A 16,409-nucleotide genomic window follows, 5' to 3' on the forward strand; every position below is an offset into this window, starting at 1 on the left:
TGGAAGAAATTTATACCGTACTAGCTGAACAGTTCAGGGTTTAGCTACCTAATTATACAACACGTGAGTCATTCTTAAAGGGGGAGGGCTTCAAGAATACTTCTGCAATAAATGCTGTGGATTTCAAAGGAGTCCAGAAGTCAGAAGACTTGCATTATGTCCATTTTACGTGCCGCTGAGTCAAATCGGACTGATGTAGCCTGAGACCATCAGAGGCAGAGCCAAGTTTTCCAAATTCCTGGGTACAGGTGCGGAACACAGCCTCCTCTTTTCTTCCTGTTACATATCGATATACAAAGCCAGACACTTCAGAAACATCTACAGTGCGTGCGATTAACCCGCACGGCATTCTACAGTGGATTAGTGGAAAACTACAGCATAGGTGTCTCCACCTGAATTAAACTCAACTGCAGACGAGACTTAAAAGCAGAAGGATTTTACCCTAAAGGAGATAGCTGCATCTAGTGAGATGAGACAGCGCTCCTTTTCAGTGTGATTCAACTGAAAAGAGAAGCCTCACGTGACTGGTGCAGACAGACATCTGCATAGATGTAGGGGAGAACAAAATCTCATTCCTGGTATCTCCCTTTACTTATTACTGCATAGAAATAGGTGCTGCTGTTTAAACACCTATTAATGTGTAAGCTTTACTCTTGCCTTAAACTGCTTTTATCTGCCACTTTGTGTTCCTTCTGGCCAAACCAGTTCGCTCCTCTTTCCCCACTAACCATGCCGGGCCAATATTTAGCAGCAATCCATGCAAGAAACAGGACATTTCACAGTGTGCCCTAGGTCAAAGGCTCAGGCTCGTTCATAGCATGAGTGCGTTTTCGGGCTCTTACGTAACCTCCCTTTGGCAAGCAGAGCAACTGCAGGCACCGCGGTAATGTCAGTTCGCAGATGCTCACGAAATTTAGCAGCTGGAAGCAAGCGCTAGCTTTCCTACAAAGTCCTCACCACACTACAAAGTTCTCCTCAGGTCTACGGTTTATATTACTTTACGCCTACCTGACAGCGCAATTTCCAGTGCTGGAAATACTTTGTTGCCCAGAATACGCTATTTAATTTATTTTTATCCAGAGGAATAACATTTGCAAGCCCTACCTCACAGCGTAGCTTTACTCAGCTTTTTGCAGTTCCATTTCCTCGACGTCTTTCCTATCCCATCCAAAAATGGGACGTTCTCTTACAGACAACCTGGGGTGGACATTTGTTATCCCCTGTAACACCTGACTCTACAACTAATGGGGAACTGAACTATGAGCAAGAAAAAATGCTAGCAGTTAATTCAAATGCACAGCCGATCTGCCCCATTTCAATTACGCAATCTGTGTCAGTGGGGAAGCACAAATAGGATTACTTTTCCATCTGACCGATTTAGGCAGCTGGTGAGAACAGCATTCATGCCATCAGCCAGACTGCATTGTCTGGAACAAATCCAATGGTCATACTGCAATAGGCTGTTATTAGAAACCTTAATCCTCGCTCACATGCTTACGGGGAAGCTGACCTCGGCGGCTACCTGCACAGTTCTCCCGAGCGCTCCAGACGTACAGATGTTATTCAAGCACTTCCTACTTATCTCAGCTCCGTTGGCTCACTTGTGCTCCAAGACACACAGGCTACTCGCATCCAGCAAAAGCTTCAGAGGCAGATGCTGAACTCGGCAATTTCTCTGTCCGTTCCAGGCCCTGAATGCGGCAGCTTTCTATGCTGGCGGAGCTTTATCTATTCTTCTGCCCCAAATGATGGGATTTCCCTCTCCTTTCTAGGATGGCTACGCGACAGCAATCAGCCTTGCTGCTAGGAACACCAAGAAAATATTTGCTCAAGCTTATTCTGTTGCCCCCACTATTGGAGAGCATCATATTTTGTATATTTTTTTCCTACTTCTAGGCTCCATAATTCAAAGGAAAAAGGATAACATTAAAGTGAAATCAGAAGTTGCATATCAAATATAACCAGACCTTAAATATCCACAGACACATGCTTTTTGCACCACAAAAAAACCCCTGTGTGCTTAACACTGAACAAGAACATCCTTGCCACCAAGAGCTTACAGTCTACACGGTAAAGCTTTTGCCGCATTTGAAAGACCGAATAGTTCATCAGCTTTTATCGAGCTAGCAAAATTATACTGAACAATGTATTAAGTAGCAAAAGACAGAAGTTGGGTTTTTTTTTTTTTTAAATAAAAAAGTGTTAGATAGTCAATCCACAGAAACATCAATTTACTGTAGATAAGCTAGCTCATTAGCTGTTACACTTCAAAAAAAAAAAAAAAAAGAGAGAGTACTAGATAATTAGGGTGATGGCTCATAACTGAGATCTTTCCTCCTCAAGGCTCTTCTGCAATTCCTACCCATCCTTCTCACCCAGGCAGGATCGGAGGCTGCTCACAGTTACTGCTTTTCTTCTTCCGGAGACTCCCGTTTGAGCCAAGCAGAAGCATTCCAAAAAAGTAGCTCCCATTTGGTTCAGCCTCACAGTTTTAAGGCAGTTTTTGAGCCATGCCACAGAAAATTCTCAGTGAATATTTTATCAGCTTTTTTCCTGGCTCAGCGCAGTTACATATTTTAGTTTACAACTAAAACAGATCCACTTTGCACCCACATTTAGTTACCAAGGTAATTCTCTGGACAGGATCCATTTCTGCTGAAAATGAATGATCTCAGAAACTGAAAACATTTGTGAAGAGTGATTGTGCTAGAGCCTGTATACTGAATTATTCACCTCAATGTATCAAATGCAAAACTAGACTTTAGGGATGAAGATCCAGTGCATTCAAGTCTTCAGCTGCCTCCATCCAGTGGGATGAGTTGAGACGTCCTCAGCACCACCGAATGATGGTTGGACTGATTCAGCCTGAGACTTCCTCCATCAACAACCCCAGAATCAAACATGTGAATTTTAAAGAAAAATCTACCACCACCACTACTCTACCACGCACCTCCAGCTGCCCAAACCATGACATCAAGTTCACCACCTGCCCAACTTGATGCCACCTAGAAGTTGTGCACCCTGCAGCCTCACGTGGAAGCACACACCCCAGAACTGCTTCAAACCACTGGCTCCCATTACTGCCGAACAACCATGCCAAAGGATAGGAGTTTGTACATCAAAATGTATCACTGGCCGACCCACGAGAAAGGGTCAAGTTAGTTGGCTGCAGGTTATCTTGACAGTTAACATGTCTGGAAGACAGGTCTGGACATTCCCCCAAAAGCTTATTTCAAGACAAACAGTGGCGCCCAATTCAGCCTTTCCACGTGCATCTTTTCCTCAAACTCAGTTCCATCAACCTCTAGAGCACCAGACACCAAGACGGATGGAGAAGACTGCAGCAGGATCGAAGCATTGGTGATGATACAACTCTGAAAAGTGACAGCTTTTAATCCATTTTGCTCTCTAACTACAGCGCCAAATTTGTTAAGCATCTTACAGCTATGACTCAAGTGTTAGGCTATTTCAACCCTTAGAGAAAAGCATGCTGTTGAAAGCAAGAAAGATTTGGTGCCCACTCTCTACGCCAGCTAAATACTTACGAGAGCTTCTTTTTCCATTTTCGTGCAGAGATGAAGGGTTCCCCCCCCCCCCTTTTTTGCCTCTTGCTGTCCACTAAGCAAAAAAACCTCCAAGGATAGGCTTTTCCTAGAAAGGCTGCCACGTGTATTTAAAATACAGAGTTCTCCCACAAGAGATTTCAGAAAACCAATCACCATAACAATGTTTGGGCTAGGTCTGTAACCATAAAAGTCTTTCAATAAGTATATTGCTCCTACTCCAGCCTTGCCAAAACATTCAGGTGTCGCAAAGCCAGCTAAGTACTTTCAGAGCCAAAGCCAGGAAAGAACACCACCTGTATATGTGGGCATTTTAGGGCAAGCTACCAGAACCAAAACATCTTTCAGAGTTCTCTATGTAAAGAGATCAGAAAGCATTACTCCTGTCCTATTTTCCTGAGCTCCACCAGATCAGGATACAAACCCTCAAGAGAGGGCAGGTCAGCACAGCACTGTCAGATGGACATCTGAGATGGAACCAGCAGACTACCAAAACCCTCAGAGGGGCCCTTTCAAACTCAATGGCAGTCCTAAGACCACCCAGACTTGCTCAAAGCATTGCCAGAGAGGTATGGAAAACACGTAAATATAGCTGTATATATACATGAAGGAAAGCAAATTAGTTTCAGGTAAACTCTTGCCAGACGTTCTTAAACATCAGAGAAATAGGCCAAGATATAGACAGTTCTGAATGACTGCAAAAGTCACATTTCTGAAGCATCTCACATGGCTCTCACCTCGGCTACTGTTTCTTCTGTGGGCTTACTTTCCCTGTTGGAACCAGCTCTCTTTGGCAAGACAGGCTTAAGTTTTGCATCTAATAAACCACTGGGACAGTAAAGTTGGATGCAATGTCAGCGTGGCTCCTGCTCCAAGTTGGACACCAATTTCCCGCAACGGGCTGAAGTTTCAGGAGCCACATTCATGCAATCTAGTCTCTACTGAGTCACGCCTGCACACACCTATCAGCAAGTCTAGCAAGCACTTCCAGCACGGGTACACGGTAGCTTCAGCCTGTACAAGATTTACTCAACCTAGAAAAGCTCTCAAGAAGAGAGGGCAAACAGCACTGCTTATGCATAGCCGCAATTTTAGCCGCCTTGCTTTATCGCTGCCATCAGTATCGTTTTTTTCTCGTCACTCCCCCCAGAAGAGACTGCCTTACTGGTAACAGACAGTGCTGTATGCCCTCAAACGCAGGAGAAACCGCACCTCGCCACCCCATACATAATGCACTTATCTACACAGTACTAAAGCTTGCTATGATAGTTACCTTAAATCAGAGTCGACTCTTTGAGGTGTTCTGTACGCCTTCACCAGCTGAACCCTCTGACCTTCATTTTCGAAGCTACTATTGAAAGAAATATCTGTAAGGAAAAGAAATGCACGTTACATAAGAATCACATCCAAAAAAAATCCCACCAAGACTAAGTTGCTCTTTTCAGGCTTTTCAAATTTCCTCCTTTCACTTTTGTTTTCTAGATTTTGTTTAAAGAAACAAAGTGCGCACTGCGAGTCAGATCGGCCTCTGCCGTTCATTTGCGACAACGTGGAAAACAGGAACCTATGATGAAAGACATCGCAACACAAATCTGGACAGGTTGAGAAATCCCACAGCCTCCATTTTGCAAGCCAACCACCGGCACCCTCATTCAAAGCCTTCACCCTCGGAAGCTTAAATATACTGAGAAGTGGAATCACGCTTGAGTTAACCGATCCAAGACTCCTCTTTCTCTGTACTCCAACTAGCCCAGATCAATCACGTTAAGCTTTCCCAAAACAAAAAAGACTAACCTGCAACTGAGCTAGGCCTCACTCAAGGGAGGGGATTCACCTGATCAGCATCTCCAACCTCACTGATAAATAAAGCAGCAGACATCAAGGCACCTCCAGAGGGTGACTCATTTGACCTGTCCGCAACTGTAAAAGTTTAAGCCAGTTAGGAGACTAGGGCTTAACTGAGCACTCTGGATTGCTGCCCAACTTCAGACATTTCAACGCTAAAGCCTGGGCTAACAGCTTGCAAGAAGCCTAAAACTAATCCGCAGCCCCAACACGGGAACAGCAACAGTTCCAACATGCAATCACACTTCTTGATCTTTTCTTAGAAGTTACCTAAAAAAAGCACAAACAGAATTAAGTTCTATTGTGAAGACAATCTCTGGTAAGATGAGAGTTTACGGGGTGAAAAAGGTTCTCATTACCATCGCTTCCACGTGTGAAATTCTCAGAAGGTGACAAGAGTGAAGTATTAGCTAAGGCCACTTTGTGGCTCTTGTGAAAGACACACACAGTCCAGTCACATACTTTCCTTGCCTCCAATCATCTTTCCTGCAGACAGCAGTGGCCCCCAAGTTTGCCCAATTCAGAAGCCCAAAGCAATGGCTCAGCAGTCTGCTCAAGGTACCCAAGAGCATCTTCCAACCTGTCTCCAGACTTAGTAGCACAGCAAGGCTTAGAAGAGCGTTCTGCAACACATCAGCCAGCCAAGCATCCTCCACATACCACATCCAGGATCAGCTTGCTTTACACTCGAGGTAATAAACATATTATGCTTATTTCTTCATTGCTTACCAACGAGAAAAATCTTAGTTTTACTTTACCATGAAGTATATGGGAGATGCAACCCCTTTTTTCCCTCCTGAAGGGAATTTACCACACGCTAACACATACAAAAGCAAGTGCCTGGCTAAAGGAATGACCCGCTTAACAGCGCTGGCTAATTTTAAGCTTACCACCTAGTAAGCAGGTGCAGAAAACTAACTGCCTTATACGCACCTTAGTCACACAAAAGCAAGCCTCGCCTTTCCCCAGCAATAAATAATTCCAGTTGAAAAGGAACGTCTGGAGGTCTCCAGTCTAACCTTGTGCTCAGAGCAGGACTAGCTTCAGAGTCAGAACGGGTTGCTTAGGGCCTCGTCACAACGCAGCAATTACCGTCAGGTTTTAATTGACATTTTAATGATGACCGAGTGCAGGTTCCCAAAAGGTTAAGCTGGTCTAAGCTGGCAGTGTTGTGAGTGAACATCACACATCCGCTCTTCCACTGGGTTAGTTTCCTAAACTGGGCCACCTGGGTAAGACGGACATCAAACCATGCAATGACAACAGCAGAACAGCAGCAGGAACAACAAGCACAGTGAAACTGCGCCCAAATATATTAAGGGAAACGCTAACTAGGGCTCGCTAAATACCCAACTTTATTGCTTTTCAGAGACTGAACCTGGCAGTCACCTGTAGGGAGATAAAGTCCCTGAAAGTTTAAAACATCTGTGTTACATGTCTCTGCCTATGCTTACTGTCACTCATGGTCCATTCCAGCCACTTTTGGTTCCTCTACTGAGAATAAATCTTGAGGGGAAAAAAAACAAAAAAAACCCACCATACACCCAAAAAACTCATCTGTCAGCATTAACGTTTCACAAGCATCTCCATTAACATACCTGCTCTATAAATGCTGCAAATATGATGATATCACTAATCACATTTCGCTTAACTGATAACGCAAAACACGGATTTAACCTCATGAGGTTTTCGCAAAAGCAGTTCTGCTGACTCAAATTAGCAACTGCTATAACCTCTAATAGATGCAGGAAGAGCTTTTTTTCATCTCTTTGGTCCCTAAAGACCAAACTGTGCAGTAACTGCCTGCTTAGAGGAAGAAGCCATTAAAATGCATTCCTTTAAGAGCCACTGAACATGCAGGAGGTAGATTATGTTCCCTAGCAGGGACAGATTATTAACTCCAGACACGAGACAAAACACCCACCTAGAAGCAAACATAGGGAAAACGCCCAGTATCCTAGGAAGGTTCTGCAATTACAAAAAACAAACTAGAAATCTGTGATTTAGAAGGCCCCTTATCACCTTGTGCCATCTTTTTGTCAGGAAAAATCAGAACGAGCAGGTACTGTTCACAGGCTGACAATCACTAAGTACAGGGGAAAACGTCCCAGCCGTGATTAATGCGCGCCTACAAGTCAGGACTCGAACAAGCGTGTAGGGCGTGAGGGTTGTCACAAAATAAAGAGAAACAAAACAAGCCATAAAATATTTTAAGAAAGGCTAAGACCAAGAAAACATACTGCAGTACCAGCGAACAACTCACGCAACATCTGAAAAGAAAGGACAGAGGGTTGCATTAGAGCTACAATAACCAGCTTATAAATAAAGGACTAGAAATAAAGGAATTATATCTACCACCCAAAAGAAAGCTACACAGATTAACTTTGCCAGTAAAACTATGCTTAAGAGCTTCCCTCCTGAACTGACCTTAAGAGTAGACATTTCTAGTTTAGCATTCATATGGATCAGTCTTATGACACAGTGAAACTTTAACCACTACAGGGGAAAACTGAAAAGCTTGGTAACAGCTAGAAGAAATACATTCACTCCGATTTAACTGGACTGTCTGAGACAAAAATTAGAATCTTAACAGGCACTTTCATGAAAAACAGTGACTTCTAACTTCTGATGCTACTGGAGGTATCGACCCTTGAAAAGCAAACCCAGAGAAAAACCTGCACAAAGTGCCTTTCCAATAGGAAAGGCAAAGGTTCACGAAGTGGAAGAGAACGAAGGATGCGATGAAGAACGACGGGAGGTAATCTAAACACTTTTGAAAGATGCAGTTAAAAGGAAAAGGTTGACATTTTCCTCTCATTGCTGCTTAACTATAAACCAGTTTTCTCCCAAACTCCCCTCTTTAAAGCAGATATCATCTTTTGGATACTGAAGAGCTGAATTCAGGGTGCCACGCAAGCCTCCTGCACCGAAAGGGTCAGTCATTCGCTCTTCAGAGACACGCGTTTGTGTACTATATGTCACCAATGCATTTTCCTGCTGAAACGCACCAGATGGTAGCATATTTTGAAGAATTCAATAGCAACCCATATAGGAAAGCAGAGTCACTCCCTACCTACTACATCTACATAAATAGTGTTTTCGGGTTCTTTAGCGTTTAAGTTCCTAAGGAAACCAGGTTTCTGCAATCACGCTTCCTATCTGTCCCCATATCCCCTGCTGCTTTTCTGTGGCTGGGATTTCGCAATACCTTTAAGCCGACTGAATGAAGCATGGCAGCCCACACTCAGCTCAGCCTAAGCCAACACCAACACCACCCTTCGCTTTCAAAGCGGCTGAAAATTGTGATAGTGCCCATTTTTCAGACTTCAGAGAAATACGTGCCAACGTTTGCTAAGTGGAGACAAGGACATCCATCCTCAACGCACCTCAGACTTGGGTTGCAGTTTCTCTCCTCGCCCAACTACTCAACCTACAGCATGACACACTGAGTCCTCTAATCTCTGCAAGAATAAAGACTGACATCGTATGTCAAAGTTAAGGACATTCTTGACACTCTTAAATATAGAGGAAAAAATCCAAAGGCATTTAATCCCCATGATCAATCAACATATACAGGACTCTATAGCCTACATGTGTACGTAAGCCTGACAAGGTTAACCGTAATCTTCAGAGCGTAACAGCTTTACTAAACAAGAAACGCTTGTACTAATATTTCAAGCTCTTACATGCTGCACTAAAATTCACCACTCAGTGTTGCGGCCCCTTGTAAGCTTCCTCCCAAATTTTCCAGCAATGCACTTGCAGCTGTAGTAACAACTAGGAACCTGCTAACCTTGGCTATTTGCAGTTGGCATCTCAACGTTTCCGACGCTGAGCTTTAGAGATCAGCGGTCACTAGCGCAGCAGATGCAGACAACGCAGAGTTGGTGGAGCTCGGCCCGATTTGCTTTGCTTAGATGCCACCCCTCACCTGCAAACTGCTACTACAGGTTTAACTACTGCATCCATCCAGGTACGACAGGAGAAGGGGGGGGGGGGGGGAAGCGCAGCTTCAAATTCTCATGGGAAAGCAAAATCTCTGCAGATACACCAGTCAGATTAATATGATCTCGAAAAAGGAAGCTTTAGCGAGCCGAGGCTCACTGATCCCTTTGCTTTAGGATCTGCAGAGCCCAGCAGCCAAGACAAGGTCACATAGCTTAGGTCTTCTCCGTTTCGTTCTTAAGCTCTCATTTCCATCCTTAGCGCATGCCGCACACCGCCAATTCCATGGCGCTACGAATGGAGTCCTGCCTGGGCTCGCTTTGCCTTTTACCACTTGGGTCAGCTTTTGAGGTTCCCCGTTCAGACATTGCTGCATTTTTTTTTATTTTTTTTACTTAGCTTCCAGAGCTGTACGCCATGTCCTACGCAGCTAAATTGTGGAATAAGGAAGATTTCTGCCTTCAGGAAAATTATTAGAGCAGCAGACCCTCAAACAAGACAGTATCTTACAGCCAGCATATCATCCCCAGCAAGGAGACTCTTGACCTCTCTCTCCTTTTTCAAGCCTCTTCTACCTTTAAATGGCAGAACAAACGTCGTCTGAGAAGAGGCCACAGCCAGGCTTGGCGGCTCATTTTGCTGCACACACACATAGCCGAGGCTTCAAATTCTTGCCTTAGCGGGACAGCGGATCCTCGCTGGCTCAATTCACAAGGTCAGCTAGGCTCTGCACCAGTCAAAATCAACACAAAAGAGCAGACATTTGGCCAGGGAAAAGTTTTATTTTGTCTAGAGAAACTTATCTTAAAGGCAGCTGTTGGAGCAAACGAAGGCTGCACTCCTCAGGATCTATCTAGCTCCCGTACAAGATGACAACTCAGCTGAAAACAGTCACAAGGCCCAGTATTTTCCACATCCCACATTTGGATTTTACTAACCTAAGCCATTGCTAATACGTAAGTGGTATTCCACTGCAGAGATAGCCTGCTAAAAGTGAAATGCACTGCATATGAAGTAGTGTTAAAGCCTCGGTTTCCCCCCTTTAAAAATCGAAAGCAGCAAATCATTTGGGGAAAAGCCACTTAAGCCTCCAAGTAAAAGGAATGGAGAAAAGTTGGTGCAAGTTTAGAAGAAAACACACATCTTCGATGGTATTTGTGATAACAGTCCAAATACAAATTCCAAGGACATGCGAATGTTTAGTTCGAACATTTGCATGAGTAAACACCAAAATGCTCCAGTAAGCACTGGTCAGTAGCTAGGCCTGCTGATTCTCCTGGCCAGAGAGCAAGCAAGCACCAGCTGGTTCCCAAAGACCCTTTTCCTACGCTTTTCAGAGCAATCCATCACAGAGGCCACTGCAATGTGCCCGATAGAGCTCGGAAGGGATAAGCTCGGCAACGATCGAGTCAACCAGCACCACATATCCGCAAAGAAACATAGTTTTTTTTGTTTGTTTTTAATTACTCTGGACTAATTTGCACCTTAACCCCAGAAACAGCAGCAAGTTAGCGCTGGAAAAAAAAGATCAAACGTTCATATGCCAGGCGAAACTGTCCGTGTAGCTTTGCTGTAACACACAAGAACATCAAATTTAAGTTGCGGAACATGCTGTTTCTCCAGAGGATCGTGGTAGAGGATAAACATCTCATATATACATAACACTTCTGTATTTTTCTGTTTACAATCATGCGCTTTAGCTGCTATACAAAGTCCGCACTGAGGCTCAGCCTCCGCACTGACAACACTGGGCTGTCTCAGCACTCCAAATGTGAATTAATTCAGCTACCTAACATGCCTCTCACTGTGGAGGCAACAGTTTCAGACACTCCAGAAAACCTATCTACTAAGTAAGGCTTCCCGACCTCTTGCATCTAGTGTTTTTTTTTTTTCCCCCCTCCTTAATAGCTGTGCCAGTGCTTTATATTCAAAACGCCATTTCCTTTGACTTAGTGCTCCTTTAATAATGCCCCAAGTTTCTCGAGTTTGACACTCGAATGAGAATTGGTGACCAACTGAAGCTTGATCCAAGGGGCCTTTCCTAACCCCACAAAGGAAAGGAACATATTGAATCCGATGGAGGAAGTGAATTTGAATGCTTTCCGTACAAGATGGTTTGTTTACAGAGCCGCTGCTTAATTGGTCATGGATCCTGAATGAATGAGAGGATTGACTTTGGAGAAAATAAAAACACGCTCTTGCTCAATACGCCACTTCAGGCTCCCTTTTTATTCCGTGACCGAGCTGTTCTGTACTCAAAACAGCCGCTGTCCAGATAAAGACATGAGTGTATGCATACACCATCTGATTACACAGCTCCCTTAAAAGTGAATGGAAAGATAAGGCTGCTTTTATAAAGCCCATGAACACCAAACAGAAAAATGATGTAAAAGGGGAGCGAGGAGGATTTGTGACTAAAGACGTAGCCATCGTCATCCAAGATAACCGTTCTCACTCCCGTTTTGCAGTGAGTGAAAACAAGTAGGCGCTTTTAGCGCATGATTCATCTGAGGCTCTGAATTTCCGCATCGGCATTCAAGTCCATACAGGCCAGAGCACGGCCACAGTACGCATCTGTACACAAGCCCCCAAAAATACATCTTGGGGACTGAATGCAGCGTCCAAGTTCACACGATGCTACCGGCTTGAAGCGAGGGCACAGCAAAGGCATATTGTTTACAAAGGGCGATGCAGGCAATCTAACTTTATGCTGAAGCTGTGGATAAGGCTTTACCTGGGAATACTATCAAGGGAGCAGATAATAGAATAATCATCATTGCACCATATAAATACCAGGGAGTTACCATGCATCTTGGATACGGTGCAAGTTTTTCCTCCCCCCCCGAACTAATCTCACATGCTCTCCTGCTTTCACAGAACTTTATCAAGTCGCTCGCATACATGTAATAAACATTAAGTATTTAAAGGAAATCAAACCAGTGCCTGCCTGAAGACTGTTTCGAAGTAAAGGCAATTTGCATCGAGTTTGTGCCGAGGTGTCACATTTTTTGTTCTATAAGACTGGAACTTAGAGGCCTGCGCGATACTTGGATATCTGCCATAAACTTGTTGCAGTCAAGGTAATAACTCCAGCGCCAGCCATAAATACGGCACAGCCTGACTTCATATTTATTAAGAGTAAGCACTGCAATTTGCTACAGCAGTCTCAGAAGGAGTACCTAACAATACCTCTGCAAGACAGTCGTTCCAATTTTAAAACAAGACAATACATAGAAAAAATCAGCTGTGCAGCTGTTTCAACACAGTCAAATGTGAACCAAGGACAAACGTAACCGCTCCAATGTGACAGCCCAAACTGGTTCACTTTTCCAACAGCCTTTATGATATTAAAGGAAAGAAATTGCAGCTGGTTCTGGAAGCAACTAAAGCTGAACACCCAGCTGAGAGATTCCTCAGTGATATTACTGAGCCGGAGTCAAAGGTGACGTTATCACTGTTGCTACAACCAGCACGTTCTGCAGTCACCCAAAAAATCAACCTTTTGGTCATATATGCAACTTATTAGGCTGTTGTAAGATGACGTAATAGGCACCTAAGCCATGTGAGGCAAATAAAGGTATCTAATAGTCCATACAACACAAGCCCAATACACAAAGCTAACAATTTTGCTAAAAATAAGAAGGAAATGCCTTTTGCAGAAAATACAGGGCTTCTCAATTTCAAAATGTCTCCCTCTTTGCTTAAACTATTACTCTTGCTTTGTCTTACATAATTTCTTCTCTGCAAGTAAATTCGCATTTGCATTTGAACAAAGCATCACCAAGCCACAGCACTCAGATCTGCCCCACCTAAGTTACAGTAGGAAGCCTGTCATTTTGTACCTTTAAGATCCAAAGCACCCTCACTTAAGAAGGAGTCTTCACAAAAGGGGGTTTTATTATACAAAATGCAGCCTTTCTCCCATAATGCCTGCCAGGGACAACACCTGCAGCTACTGGGCCAAGGTTTCAGGAGTTTGAAACCTAATGGTTTCCGTTTTGCTGCTGCTACGCTTTTAAGAAGTCCAGCAAGTTACACCTAGGTAGCTGTGTAATTCGGGGGCTCTGAAGTCTTGTGAACAACCTTATTAAGTCTCTCTATCAGAACTTATAACAGATGCAAGTAGGGACAAAACCACTTAAAAATGCTGGGTACAAACAAGGAGACATACTTTGGTCATCAACTAGATGCATACTGCTGCCCTGCAAGGACATTAATTAGTGCTCTTTAGCCAGAGGAGTGTTTTCAAAACAAGGCCAATTTAGCCTCAAATCCTTTAGTCAGTGGTATGAGGAGGAAAGTATTCAAACTACCAGGGATTCACAGATTTAAAATTCAATTAAGGCATGAGGATTGGAGAAAGTCAGCAGGTGCTTCCTAGCCAGAAGCAGCATGTTGACAAGCATTTACATTTACCTTGCTAGTTTGCAAATAGGAAGCCTGAAAGGCTTGCGCCCAAAAGTCTGTCCTCCCCCAAACCCAAGTCAGACAACCTCCCTATGAGCATCTTTACTGTTCGTGCTAGAACATGCTAGCTGGCGTTGAAGAAGTCAAATGATAGCAAAAGCAAGCTAGAGATCAATTTAGAGCCCCAAGCTATCTCCAGCTCAAACAAATTCTTATTTGGAGCAAGGATCCTACACAACCTCATAAGGTGTATTCAGATTCTTCTAAACACCATAAAGATCTCGCCAGCTAGCGGCCATCAAAAGACATCTATTTTAATAAGACACTGATCGAGACCCTTTGCTCTAGTCAGCTTTAAACAAGTCTCTTACAGCCTTCCGGGCCCAGCTGCTTCAATCTTGAGGTGCTTTTTAACAGATGAGACAGCAACATCAAGGTGTAGGTCTGACCCAGTATGCTTCAGATTAGTACTGGCAGCATAAGCTGTACCAGATCCTCCTTCAACAAAGCCAAAAAAGGTCATCAACAGCCACCAATAGCTGCCCAATTCACACAACAGACTCAGATCTTGAAAGTACCAACCTCAACCACACAATAAAAGTTACCAGGACACACAGCACAGAGATTTTCCAAGTCTTATGAGTAAGAAGATAAACCAATCATAAAATGAAGCTGGCAAATCTTAAAACATCAAGTCTTGGGGACCTTTGAGCAGCTCAGTGCACTGAAGTTTCCACAGGTGTTCACATTTTAAGTGCAACTATGCAAGACAGTCAGCTGCACCCAGCTCAGTCTGGGGCAACTGTCTCTCAAAGCTATCCAAGAGCAACCGGATTCCTGGTGAATTCCCCAAACTGCCATGTTATCTTGCATACAGTCACTGGGCACTTCTGAAACGTGTTCTGGACTTACAGCATCAGGCTTGGTAAGCTCCATCACTGTGGATCTGAAAGTGCTCTAGCTGATGATTACTGTAACACGATCACCACTTTTAAGGGATTAAGTTAAAATAGCTCCCAAACAAAAAAGTGCAAGGAAAACCAAAGACAAATACTCATCCCAGCAGGTGTCAAAAACAGAAGTGGTTTTATATACAAATGCCTGACTGGACCAGAGACCTATAGTCTAAAAGATGCCAGAAACTTGCAGTTATCTTAATTGCAGAGACAGCCTTGAAAGACCTGTAAATAAGAGGGTTTAGAAAGTATTAGCAGCTGCTAGTTTTGTTATTAGAACAAGTCTGACATGGAGCCGTTAGAAGAGGGGGACTTTCTCCCCCTTCCTTTTACCAGCTCACTTACCCAAGACCAAAAAGCTATCTTTAGTATGAGGCTGCACTCTGAAGAAAGAGCTTTTACTCTATTAATTGACAATTCTTGCAGGACTTCTGAGTAGGAAACCACCATCTTTTATAAACCTATACAAAAATTAGTACAAGAGTACATAAACAGAGCAGCCAACATTAACCGGAACAGTTATCCAGAGCGACAAGGAAGACGTTTCATGCACCAAGAGACTCCAGTGCTGCTAGCATGACTAATGCCTAGACAAGTCAGGTGAAGCAATATGGAAAACATGACATATGAATCAATATGGAAAACTCCCACAGAGCAGCTCTGCAGAGAAGAAAACTTGGTGTTAGACTTCAGGGTCAGCGTGTCCCGAGCAAGCTGTTACTCATGAGCTGAGTCTGCAGACAGCCACCCCTGTCCAACGAGCCCTTCCTCGTACATCAACCAAAGGCTTTTGAAAACCATCAGGGTAACAGGTAACCCAAACTCACCTGCCAGTCATCTTCCTTGACAACTCACTCACCAATTGCTTGTGTTACAATAAACTTTCTCCAGCAAGGTGTGGAAAAACACGTCCTTCTGGGTATGCAAAGCGTCCCAAGACGACAAAATTACCCAACGCTGAAATGCTCCAGTTAATCCTTACCTTGAAATAAACTACTCGTTTCATTCTGAATCGACTTGTACATAGGACTAAAGCCCCAGTGGAAGTACCTCTTGATCAGACAACTCAGTATTTACTGAAGCTGGACGGCTAAAGCCGCCAGCCCACATTAACCGTGTTGAAGACTCGACTCTCAAAAACATCCTCAAGGTTTCAGCTCAGGTTCTGAAGCTTTAGCTTCAACCACAAAAAAACCCTCCCCACAGCCCAAATTAGGCAAGGTTTGGATCTTCCAACCATCCAAATTGATGGGCAAGACTTAGGGGATGGGACACTGTCATACCAAATGTTTGTCTCATCTGCCATCTTCAGAACATGAGTGACCCCTCACAAATACGTTCTCCACTCTTCTAAGATGTGCTTAGTGACACTAAGCCAGAAGTTACATGTTGCCCTCTGATAAATTTGCCCACGAGTTTGACTTTTACCTCTGTTCTTAGCCTCTACTAATGGCTGAATTCTACAACTGAACTGTATGAAAAGTGTTTTGTTAGAACTTTCTCATAATAGAAAGCTGCTTATTTTTCAAAGAGAAGCGAGGACCCTAGTAAGTCACTGCCTATTTGCCTTCTCTACCTTAAACAAGTCACTACCGTTTCCTCACTTGGGAGCCATTCATGTTTCTAACCATCCTTGCGAGCTTTCTTAGGAATTTTCAGACAAGAAAGAATAAATCATAACCCTCCAAAAAAT

At 43.7% G+C, this 16,409-nt stretch overlaps 1 protein-coding gene across 23 annotated transcripts in view; it reads right to left on the minus strand.

The window, feature by feature from the left end:
- Window positions 1-16,409, minus strand: part of BRD4 (bromodomain containing 4) — an 85,949-nt gene that overhangs the window by 52,741 nt on the left and 16,799 nt on the right. For all 23 annotated transcript variants that reach the window (XR_011136688.1, XR_011136689.1, XM_068922996.1 and 20 more), the window contains one exon: window positions 4,837-4,930. Coding sequence is in view for 2 of the 23 variants with exons in the window: in XM_068922992.1 (XP_068779093.1) it covers window positions 4,837-4,930 (94 nt within the window). In the remaining 21 variants the exon portion in view is untranslated. The remainder of the gene's footprint in view (window positions 1-4,836; window positions 4,931-16,409) is intronic.

This window comes from Struthio camelus, chromosome 31 (genome assembly GCF_040807025.1).
Source record: "Struthio camelus isolate bStrCam1 chromosome 31, bStrCam1.hap1, whole genome shotgun sequence".
Lineage (NCBI taxonomy): Eukaryota > Metazoa > Chordata > Aves > Struthioniformes > Struthionidae > Struthio > Struthio camelus.